We start from the raw sequence: 13,006 nt of genomic DNA, 5'->3' as shown, positions 1-13,006 counted from the left end.
ATGCATCTATGGATCGTGCCGCACGTCCCTCGGTAGTGTACACAATATTCTGGATTGGGCCGAACGACCTCGACAGAAATCGTACTTAATCATAATAATTACACGATACTTTGATAGTTTATTGTAGCTTGTGAAGCTAATTGATAAATTTGGAAATCTTTAGAATTTAAGGATTATTATCCCTTTTAGCTAAGGAATTATTGCTATTCCTGTAAATGAGATTAATTGATAAACTGGAATTTTATTGGAATTGAATAAATTTAGTTAATATACTGAGAATTATTGCATTTGAAGGAATTTAATTATTTCTGTTGGTTAAATAAATTATTGTTATATTCTGTGAATCATGCTGAATTATATATTCTAGTTTTATTTCAATTATTATTATTGACCCGTAGTGAGTGTCAAAGTCGGCCATCTCATCTTTACCACTTCGAGATTAGGCTTGATACTTACTGGGTACACGTTGTTTACGTACGCATACTACACTTGCTGCACTTTTTGTGCAGGACTTGAGGCATGTACTAGTGGGGAACCTACCATCTTATACCCACGTTATCCAGGGGCATAGTGGTGAGCTACCTTTCTGAGTCGTTCTGCAGCTACCAGTGTCTGTCATTGTATTTTTTTTCATTCTGTCTATTTTTATTTCAGACAGTATTTGAGGTTTTGTATAATCTACTAGATGCTCATACACTTGTGACACCGGGTCTTGGCACACACATTGGTAGAATTTGGTATTTTATTATTTTCTTGGATTAAAAGTTCAAACAATGTACGTTTAATTTATCAGTTGGCTTGCCTAGCTGTAGTGTTGGGCGCCATCACGACCTATAGGTGAAATTGGGTAGTGACATTCAAATCTTAAATTTTTGTTTTTGGAAAGTTTTACAAAAATTCCAATTTATTCCATCTAAATCCAAAATAAACGATGAATATAATCATAGATTCATGAAATATTATAAACACTTTAGGATATAGAACACTTACCCCAATCCATATGGTGAAAATCGCCTAACAAATCGCTTCAATCCGAGCTCCATAGCTCCAAATATGTTAAAAATGGCTGAAACCTCGAAATATAGCTACTGCCCAGGTATTTGCTCTTCGCGATTGCGAAGAACAAGTGCCCAGCTCTTCCAGACAGCCTCTAGTATAATGGTCATAACGTTTTGTACAAAACTCCAAATTGCAAATGGTTTAAATTTATGAAAACTAGACACCAAGGTAACTTTCATTTGTTGTTCATCTCCCAATTACTTATAGATTGTGAGATATAAGCTTCCAAAATCGGCCCTATGCAAAAGAGATTTCCAAACTCTTCCCAGACAGCCTATAGTGTATCTACCATAACATTTTGTTCAGAACTCCAAATGACAAATAATTTACTTTTATGAAAACTAGACACAAAGGGCTACAACTTTCAATTTTTAGATCATCTCGAAATTCCTTATAGATGGTGAGATATAAGCTTCTAAATTCAAGTTAGTGCAGCAGGATTTTCCTCTTCGCGATCGCGACCGTTTGTCCGCGATCGTGATGCATACCTCTGTGGCCAAAAACCATCAACTAAAAATGACCTAGAAATGGTCTGAAACCACCCCGAAACTCACCCGAGCCACTCGGGACCCCGTCCCAACATACCAGCAAGTCTCAAAACATATTGCGGACTTAGTCGAAATCTCAAATCACATCAAACAACGCTAAAACCACGAATCATACCCCAATTCAAGCTTAATGAAACTAAGAAATTTCAACTTCTACACACTAGTCCAATTGACATCAAATTTTGCACACTAGTCATAAATGACATAACAGACCTACTCTAACTTCCAGAATCGGAATCCAACCCAGATATCAAAAAGTCAAATCCGTGGTCAAAATTTAAAAATCCTTAGCCTTTAAATTTTTAGTTTCCGTCAAATGGTCATAACTTGAGCTAAGGACCTCCAATTTAAATTCCGGGCATACGCCCAAGTCCCAAATTACGATACGGACCTATCAAAACTGTAAAAACATGGATCCGAGTTTGTTTGATCAAAATGTTGACCGAAGTCAACTCAGTTGAGTTTTAAAACTCTATTTCACATTTTAATCCATTTTTCACATAAAAACTTTCCGGGAAATTATACGGACTGCACACACAAGTCGAGGGATGATAAATAGTGCTTTTCAAGGTCTTAGAACACCGAATTAACTATTAAATTTAAAGATGACCTTTTGGGTCATCACATTCTCCGCCTCTAAAACAAACGTTCGTCCTCGAACGGAATTAGAAAAGTACATGAGCTGGTGAAAAGGTGTGGATATTTACTCCGCATGTCCGACTCGGACTCCCAGATAGTTGCTTCTACCGGCTGACCCCTCCTTTGCACCCGAACCGAAGGATAACTCTTAGACCTCCACTGTCGAACCTACCGGGCTAGAATAGCTATCGGCTCCTCTTCGTAAGTCAAATCCTTGTCCAATTGGACTGAGCTGAAATCTAACACATGGGACTGGTCCCCATGATATTTCTGGAGCGTAGATACATGGAACACAGGATGAACCGCTGCTAAACTAGGTGTTAATGTACGCCTGTAAGCTACTTCGTCCATCCTTTCAAGAATTTCAAAGGGTCCTATATACCTAGGGCTCAACTTGCCCTTCTTTCCGAACCTCATTACACCTTTCATAGGTGAAACCCGAAGTAATATTCTTTCTCCAACCATGAATGCAATATCATGAACCTTACGGCCGGAATAACTCTTTTGCATAGACTGAGCTATGCGAAGTCGATCCTGAATAATTTTGACCTTATCCAAGGCATCCTGTATCAAATCGGTACCCAACAACTGAGCCTCTCCCGGTTCAAACCAGCCAACTGGCGATCGACATCACGCCATCGCCTTCCGCATAATGCCTCATATGGAGCCATCTGAATGCTCGACTGGTAGCTATTATTATAAGCAAACTTAGCAAGTGGCAAGAATTGATCCCAAGAACCTCCAAAGTCTATAACACAAGCGCGAAGAATATCTTCCAATATCTGAATAGTGCATTCTAACTGTGCGTCTGTCTGTGGATGAAATGTTGTACTTAACTCAACCCACGTGCCTAACTCACGCTGTACATCCCTCTAAAAGTGTGAGGTGAACTGCATACCTCGATCAGAAATGATAGACATGGGCACACCGTGAAGAGGGACAATCTCACGAATGTAAATTTCAGCTAACCGCTCTGTAGAATAGGTAACTACCACTGGAATGAAATGTGCCGACTTGGTCAACCTGTCCACAATAACCCATACTGCGTCAAATTTTCTCTGAGTCTGTGGAAGCCCAACAACAAAATCCATAGTGATACGCTCCCACTTCCACTCAGGAATTTCTAACTTCTGACGCCAACCACCAGGTCTCTAATGCTCGTACTTGATTTGCTTGCAATTTAGACACCGAGCTACAAAATGCAACTATATCCTTCTTCATTCTCCTCCACTAATAACATTGCCGAAAATCTTTATACATTTTGGCGGTACCTGGATGAATAGAATACCGGGAACTGTGGGCCTATTCAAGAATTAATTCACGAAGCCCATCCATATTAGGAACACATATATGACCTTGCATCTGCAAAACTCCATCAACAACCTTCTTGGCACCACCGTGCCGCACCGTATCCTTGAGGTCAAACAAATGAAGATCATCATGCTGTCGCTCTCTGATATGCTCATATAAAGAAGACCGAGCGACTTTACAATCTAGAACCCGACTGGGCTCTGAAACATCCAACCTCACAAACTGATTGGCCAAAGTCTGAACATCTGCCACTAGCAGCCTCTCACCAACTAGAATATACGCAAGGCTGCCCATACTCACACCCTTTCTACTCAAAGCATCGGCCACCACATTGGCCTTTCCAGGGTGATACAAAATGGTGATATCATAATATTTCAACACCTCCAACCATCTTCTCTACCTCAAATAAAGATCTTTTTGTCTGAATAGATACTGTAGACTACGATGATCTGTGAATACTTCACATGACACGCCGTAGAGGTAGTGTCTCAAAATCTTCAGCACATGAACAATGGATGCCAATTCTAAGTCATGAACCGGATAATTCTTCTCATGAACTTTCAACTGCCACGATGCATAAGCAATCACTCTACCATCTTGCATTAATATTTCACCAAGTCCAATACGAGATGCATCACAATACACCGTGTAAGATCCTGAACCTATGGGTAATACCAACACTAGCGTTGTAGTCAAAGCGGTCCTGAGCTTCTGAAAGCTCTCCTCACACTCTTCGGTCCACCTTAACGGAGCACCCTTCTGGTCAATCTAGTCTTAATAGTTGTTCATAATCAATTACAGAATCGTCAATTAACTTTATGTTAAAAAAATCTCATTTCAAACCCTTACAATACTGATAATGAGATGCGAGGCATGAAGACCTCATAATTATTTACCCGAATTAACGAGTCACATTTAATGCCACCTTGGCGGGCACCTACCTCATAGGTTAAAACTCAATAATTACAACACGAATTTGGCAAGTATGCACATAGAATTTCATAAAACAATTTTCAAATAAGCCTAACAGGCATGACTCCCTATTATTACTATAGTACAAATTAATTTCACAAGGGAGAACTTAGACACAAGAATTTTCCTCACAAAGATCTCGTCCTTATATAACTTCCACCGCAACTCGTAGCCCGGTTTAAACGTATCAATTTATATTAAAATGTGAGGATCTCGTCCTTAGTTCTGAATCACAAGTAATATGCACATCGTGCCAATCGAAAATTTCCATTTTCTCCTTTTAAATAATTTTGGTTACACCAAATCACAACACATAATGAACCCCACACTAGTAGGGCATACAAATTCACAATTTGTAATTAATTATCCGTAAATTACATCAAAACTTACCGAAATGAGTAACAGAAAGCCATCTTTAGCCTCACAGCTCTTATTAGTGACCAATATGGAATGATAGGCGTAGTTATCTCCATAGAATCTCCCAACATGAGTAAACACATAAGTAGATTATAAAATTACGAAGCTCACTCATAAGTGGAGCACAATAGAAGGACTCGTTTCGATACTCAAAACCGAATCAAGTTAAGGAAATTATTCCTTTATATTAAATTGAGGTCGTTCCTGTAATGACACCATCTGATGTAGCGACCTCCGCCATACCATAAAACAAATATATCAACGGTTGGGTCTCCACCTCTAGGACGCCTTCTACTCGCCTGTCCTCCACCCCTAACTGGTCGTGTGGGTGGTGCAATAACTGTAATAGGGTATGTAGCCTGAGTTCTTTGATGAAATATGTCTCTCCCAAGTTTGGGATAATTTTCTCATGATGTGCCTAGTATCACTGTATTTATAACAACCCTTTTGCGAGTTTGGCTACTCATATTAAGCCTGTGCCAGATAACTGGAATAACCATTGTAGGAAACTCATATCGGTGGTGCATTAAAAGACCTTACTGGAGCACCCCGAGTAATGTGATGTATGGACTGGGCTAGCCGACTGACCGAGCCCCCGCCATAATGATTTATACTTGCAGAGTAGAATCCACTGAATCCCCCAGAACCTTGAGACGTCTTGGTCTCCTTAGTTTTCTTTTTCCTCATCCCGAACACGTTCTAATATCTTGACAATTTCTACCACTAGGGGAAATGAAGTATCAGCCTGTAGCTCCCAAGTCGTACAAAATTTTACGATTATAATTAAGTCCTTTAATGAGTCTGTGGACTCGCTCTCTGGCTGTAGGAAGCTAAGTAGGAATATGATGGGATAACTTATTGAACCTGATGGCATATTATGACACCGCCATGGTGACTTGACGCAACCTTTCAAACCATATGCACCACGTATTACGGAGAGTCCGGGAACAAACTCTTTCAAAAGCGTTTATGAGAATTGAGCCAAGTGGGCGGTGTTGCATTGGCTGGTCTGCCCTCTTCATAGGCTTGCCACGGACACCTGTGGAGAATTACCTCTCCCAAGGCCAATTTCTTCTTTTGTTATACTAACTCAACACTGTTGAGCTGACCCATTTCTTAACATACTCTTCGATTCTTCTCAGAGGTAACCCTTACCCCTATTTATACACAACGATCACAAAATTAGAGCTCCATACAGACAAATCTTGGCACGAAACACATAGTCCAGAATCTCGTCAACCATTGTACTTCCTCCGAAGCACCCCAAAATCCGCAACCATGACGTCCATGCTGAGTAGACCTTCTGTAAATTTAAAGTTATTTCTCTAACTCCTTTGGTACTGAAGTATAGGATTATTAAGTAGGCGGACATACCGCAATTCCCAACCTTATCCTCTACAAAATCTCAGGCCTTAAACATGTGTAAATTTTGGGGGACCTTTCAGTACCACATATATACATTTCAAGCCAAAATTGATATAACACATGACCCCACAATCCATCCATTGATAGTGAACTCTCCCACTTGGCGCGAAGTTATAGTTCACCACGTCCGATGATCCACAATATTAACCTTCACAACTCGTATTAGTCAACCAGATGCCAAGGTCCATTGCACCCCCCCCACATGATTCACTATGTGATCTCTCAATACGTTTGCATCTTTAGTTGGAACCACACATTGAGGCAATGTTTGAGCATCTCTGGCTTACTCGTAGTCTATCTGAGGCATCACAAAACATCGACGCACAACTGATACCGAGTGCGCAATGTCATACACGAGTGGATACAAAGGAATATGTGGTATATGTTTCAAACTCCATTAATGTCGCACAATAAGGGATGAAAGAAGTGGGATTATTCCTAAACTCTATAGCCTCTGGAAGATAAGTACAGACATTTCCGTACCGATCCTTCAGACTCTACTAAGCTTCCTCGTGACTCGTGAGACCTATGTAACCTAGGGCTCTAATACCAACTGTCACAACCCGAAATTCTCACCTTTGGGACCGTGATGGCGCCTAACATTTCACTTGCTAGGCAAGCCAACGTTAGAATATAATTAGCCATTTTAACAAAATTTTAACTTAATTAATAACAAGAATACAAATGCGGAAATAAAGTCTGAAATAAAGTGAATAATCCATAATAATCACGATATCTAAATACCATCCCAGAACTGGAGTCACAAGTGCACGAGCTTCTAGATTAATACAAATAGAGGTTTGAATAAAATTCAAACTGTTTGAAATATAATACACAGCTGAGATCAGATAGAAGGAGACTTCAGAACTGCGAACGCTATGCAGTTATACCTCAAGCCTCCACTGGTAGCTGTATTCGGACAAATCTACAGTACGCCGATGTCACGACCCCAAATTCCCTTTGTAGGAGGTCGTGATGGCACCTAGTCCCTAAGACTAGGTAAGCCTATCAATGCGGAATAATAATAGATATTTGAAATAAATAAATTATAATTCAAATAATTACAACTCCCAAAACTCGGTAGAAATAAGTCACAAGCTTCTAAGAATTTATTTTCTATGTCTCTATATATCAGAGTTTAAATCAAATAAGGAAGACAATATAGTAAGATAGAAGGGGACTCCGGAGTCTGCGGACGCTGGCAGATATACCTCGAAGTCTCCTCGTACAGCTAGTTTACTGATGCCTGGTCTGATAAGATATACATGGATTTGCATAAAAAGACATGCAGAAGCGTAGTATGAGTACACCATAACGGTACCCAGTAAATGCCAAGCCTAACCTCGGTAGAGTAGTGATGAGGTCAGGTCAGGCCCTATTGGAAAATAAATAATAACATGGTAAAATGTTTAACAATATTATAAGATAAAATGACAATGAAAATGAATCAAGTAGTATATCACCATTTAATTACATCAAATAATGGAAATTAATACCTTGTGAAAGCAAAACAGAATTATTTTCAACTTTAAGAAAATCACAACAATAATCAAAGGCAACTGCGGCCATAAATCAATATCCACAAGGACACTCCCGAGGTATCGCCTCGTAGTCCCAAATCATAAATAAATTCACAATATCTCATTTCCTTATATCACCGCGGGAGCCTTCATAATTTATTTTAAAGAAAACATTTTTCTCGAAAATAGCATCCCGCGTTTTAGCCATCCTTATCACACCGCATGACTTCTAGTAGTTCCCCTACTAGCCACGCGTATCAAGCCACCCTTATCTCACCGCATGCATTTCAACACCCAAACCTTATACCACCACATGCGTATCAATATCACAATATATCACAATTTGCACCTCAAGTACCCAATAATTCAGCTTGCCAAAATAAATCAACAATAGTATTTTTTTACAATAAAGAGCTCACGGCTTCATCACAATGAGTACGAAAAGCTCACAAAATATTCAGCAAAACTAATTGTGATGACCCAAAAGGTCATCTTATGTTTTAGAACTCGAATCTGCGCTCTTAAGCCTTAAAAATCTCATTTTTACCCTCCTCAATTTACGTGCACAGTCCGAGCAGATTTCCGAAAAACTTTTATGTTGAAAACTAATGAAAATAAGAATTTTTGCCTTAAAAGTTGATTTTAGTTGACTTTGGTCAACATTTTTTATAAACGGGCTCGGATCTGTGTTTTGATGGTCCCGGTGGGTCCGTATCAAATTATGGGACTTGGGCGTATGCCCGGAATCGAATTCGGAGGTTCCTAGCTCAAATTATGGGACCTGGGCGTATGCCCGGAATAAATTCTTAAAAACAATTAATTTTCAGAAAATCTTAGATTTTTGCTTCAGCAGCTGTTCTGGTGTGCCCTTCTTCGCGTACGCATAGGTAGTGTCGCGAATGCGAAAGGTAAAATAGGGGCAGGGGAAATTTCTTCTTCGCGAATGGGAAGCGTTGGGAGTGGTACCCTTCGTGAATGCAATAGTTTAAGGGACGTGAGGGAGGGGGTCATATTCGTCCATGCGAACGCGTCCACTGGGTCGTGAACGCGAAGGCTTGGGAGGAGCTGCCTTACGCGAATGTGTAGAAAGACTCGCGAAGGAGTTAGGCCGATGTGCATCGCGATCGCGACAGGCCTCTCGCGAACGCGATGAAGGCCTGTCTAGTGACTTAAAACAGACTCTAAACACGAGTTTAAGCCATTTCTTCAACAATTTTCAAGAACCAAACGGGTGGAGGTGATTTACAAGGGTCATTTTCTTCCCCAAAGTGTTAGTAAGTGATTCTAAACCATTTTCTTTCAATTACCCATTACATTTCTTGAATTATCAACCAAAAATCTAGAGTTTTCATGGTAGAATTAGGGGTTAGGGTAGAAACTAGGGATTCCAAAAATTTGGGGATTTAGACCTCAATTTGAGGTCGCATTCCAAAACCAATTATATATTTGGACTCGGGGGTGAATGGGTAAATGGATTTTGGTCCGAACCTCGGGTTTTGACTGAGCGGGCACGAGGTCGATTTTTCGACTTTTTGGAGGAAAATTTGGGAAATTTAATTTATGCAATATAATTGATTCCTTTAGCAATATTTGATATTATTGAGTCATTTTTGAATAGATACGAGTGGTTTGGAGGTGAATTTCAAAGGAAAAGCTGTGATTGAGAATTAAGTGACCTTCGGAGCGAGGTAAGTGTTGTGTCTAACCCTGACTTGAGAGAATTAGGAACCTTAGATTATTTGCTAAGTGAAATTCATGTGAGTGGCGTATATGTGAGGTGACGAGTACTTATGTGCCGCCAATTTACCTGTTTTCCATGTATCTCTGTTTTTCTTATATTGTCTCATTCCTATGCCAAATTGCTACATGTTATACTAGTGTTGTTCAATTTATCGTTCTTATCATGTTTACGGATTTTTTGGTGATAATTAAGTTTTTATTTCAAAGTTGAGATTGATATTATGGAACCAAATGTTGAAGTAAGGTTTGTACTTGTTATTCTATCTCCCTGTTGTTATTTATGCATTGCATTATGGTAAGGGAGAGTGTTAATGCACGAAGGGTGATGTCATGCCATATTGTGAGTGTTAATGCACGAAGGGTGATGCCGTGCCATATTGTGAGTATTGATGCTGTGCCATATTGTGAGTGTTAATGCACGAAGGGTGATGCCGTGCCATATTGTGAGTGTTAATGCACGAAGGATGATGTCGTGCCATATTGTGAGTGTTAATGCACGAAGGGTGATGCTGTGCCATGATATGAGAGTTAATGCACGAAGGGTGATGCTGTGCCATGATATGAGAGTTAATGCACGAAGGGTGATGCCGTGCATTTTTCCTTATTGTATTCACTATTCCTGTTGATTCATGGTATATTGACTGCTCCGGTGATCATTCTGTTGTAGTTCTTTATCTTGTATTCCCCTCAGTATGTTCCCCTCCCGACATTTCCTGTTTAGTTCTTCATCTCTGTTATTTGTATATACACTGTTAAATTGTACAGGTTGATTTGTAGGTGCCTTGCCTTAGCCTCGTCACTACTTCGTCGAGGTTAGGCTCGACACTTACCAGTACATGGGGTCGGTTGTACTGATGCTGCACTCTGCACTTTCTGTGCAGATTTTGATACCGGCTCGGGTTGATCGAGATTTTGCTATTGGTCCGCTGTCCGGAGACTCAAGGTAGATCTGTCGGCGTTCACAGACCTGATGTCCCCATCTATCTTTTCTGTTCTACTGTTTCTTTCATTCAGACAGTTGTATTTCTTTCAGACTATTTTTTGTAGTAAACTCTAGAATGCTCGTGAATTGTGACTCAATATCCGGGGGTAGTAATTAATAGAGTTTTATAACATTCCGTACATATTATATTTCATCTTAGTTAATTATTGTTATTTACTAAATGGAAATAAGGAATTGGTTTAACGATTTTCTAACGTTGGCTTGCCTAGCAAGTGAAATGTTAGGTGCCATCACGGTCCCGTCGGTGGGAAAATTCGAGTCGTGACAGTTGGTATCATAGCATTAGGTTGCCTAGGTCTCACGATTCACGAGCAAGCATAGTAGAGTCTGGAGGATCGGTACGGAGACGTCTGTGCTTATCTTCCAGAGGCTATGAAGTTTAGGAACAAGTTTCACTTCTTTTCTTCTCTGTCGTGCGATTTTGCTTTCTCAATGCTGATTGAACTCTTCTACTCTTATTCTCTCGTAGATGGCAAGAACACGTACCGCTTCCTCAGCTGAGCAGCATCCAGAGCCTCCAGTGGCAGCTCCTACGCGGGGCAAAGGTCGAGGCCGAGGCCGTGCCAGAGACCGAGGCAGGGGCACGGCGCAACCTAGAGCTCGAGCAGCAGCCCCAATAGTGGAGTCTCAGATAGAGCTTAACGAGGAGGTTCCAGCCCAGATTGTTCCTGCCGGACCAACTCAGGTTCCGCAGGGGTTCATTGCTACCCTAGTACTTCAGGATGCTTTGATCCGTTTGGTGGGCCTTATGGAGAGTGTGACCCAGACTGACGCATTTCCCATGGCACCAGCAGTCTCTCAGGCTAGAGGAGGAACCCAGACTCCCACCACTCCTGCTCCGGAGTAGATAACTCCCCAGTATCAGGCTCCAGCAGTTCAGCAGTCAGATTAGTTCAGTGGGTTATTGCGGCACAGGTCGGAGATGGGCCAACTATGTCTTCTGAGGCTTTATGGAAATTGGACAGGTTTACCAAGCACTTTCTTGTTCACTTCAGTGGTGCTCCTTCAGAGGACCCCCAGGAGTATCTTGACAGCTGTCACGAGGTTTTACAAAACATGGGTATAGTGGAGACCAATGGGATCGATTTTGCTGCATTTCAGATGATTGGTTCTACCAAGAAATGGTGGAGAGATTACTTGTTTATCAGACCAGCTGGGTCGCCTGCTCTGCCTATCACATTGAGAGAGGAGCGTCGCCATCAGTTTGAGCGTCTTCAGTAGGGCAGTATGACTGTTACTCAGTATGAGACCCGTTTTGTGGATTTGTCCCGTCATGCTATTCTTCTGCTTCCCACAGAGAGAGAGGGTGAGGAGGTTTATTGATGGACTTGCTCAGCCTATCAGATTGCAGATGGCTAAGGAGACTAGGAGTGAGATTTCTTTTTAGGCGGCTGCTAATGTCGCCAGAAGAGTCGAAATGGTTCTTACTCAGGGAGATCAGGGGTTTGACAAAAGACCTCGTCATTCCGGTGAGTTCAGCGGTGCCTCATCTAGACGCAAGATTACTTTTGGTAGAGGCCATCCTCCCAGGTCGTTTCATTCAGTGCTCCAGGCATCCCACGGTGCCTCAGGTGGTCGTGTCCCTCAGATGCATTATTCTGACCAGCTAGCCTACGGTGCACCACCAGCTCCTATTAGTGCACCTCTACTCCAGAGTTATCAGGGTGGTTATTCAGGTCGACATGTTCAGTTTCAGGGTCAGCATCACAACAGCCGAGGTTGTGTTATACTTGTGGTGATCCGAGGCACATTGCTAGATTTTGCCCTCAGGCAACGGGCAGCTCACAGCATCAGAGTTCTCATGCCATGGTTCCGGCACCAGTTGCTGCACCACCTGCTCAGCCAGCCAGAGGCAGGGGTCAGGCAGCTAGAGGTAGGGGCCAGACAGTTAGAGGTGGAGGTCAGGCCGTTAGAGATGGAGACCAGCCAGCTAGAGGCCGTCCCAGGGATGTAGTTTAGGGTGGTGGGGCCCAGCCCAGGTGTTATGCTTTCCCAGCCAGGCCTGAGGCTGAGTCATCTAACGTTGTTATCACAGGTACTGTTTCAGTTTGAAGTAGAGATGCTTCAGTCCTATTTGATACGGGATCTACTTACTCCTATATGTCATCCTATTTTGCTTCCTATTTGGTTGTGCCCCGTGATTCTTTGAGTTCTCCTGTGTATGTGTCCACACCAGTCGGAGATGCTATTGTTGTAGATCATGTTTATCGTTCATGTGTGGTCACCATTGGGAGTCTTGAGACTCGTGTAGATCTTCTACTTCTTGACATAGTTGATTTTGATGTCATATTGGGTATGGATTGGCTGTCACCTTATCATGCTATATTAGATTGTCACGCCAAGACGGTGACCTTAGCCTTGCAGGGGTTGCC

The 13,006-nt window shown here is 41.6% G+C and overlaps 1 protein-coding gene across 1 annotated transcript; it reads right to left on the bottom strand.

The window, feature by feature from the left end:
• Positions 1-3,548: 3,548 nt before the first annotated feature.
• LOC138893048 (uncharacterized) lies at positions 3,549-3,851 on the bottom strand. Its single transcript, XM_070176817.1, has one exon. It carries the CDS (start codon positions 3,849-3,851, stop codon positions 3,549-3,551), a length of 303 nt encoding a protein of 100 aa, XP_070032918.1.
• Positions 3,852-13,006: the final 9,155 nt, after the last annotated feature.

The sequence above is a fragment of the Nicotiana tomentosiformis genome, chromosome 5 (assembly GCF_000390325.3).
Source record: "Nicotiana tomentosiformis chromosome 5, ASM39032v3, whole genome shotgun sequence".
Lineage (NCBI taxonomy): Eukaryota > Viridiplantae > Streptophyta > Magnoliopsida > Solanales > Solanaceae > Nicotiana > Nicotiana tomentosiformis.
This window is presented reverse-complemented; position numbering and strand designations above follow the sequence as displayed.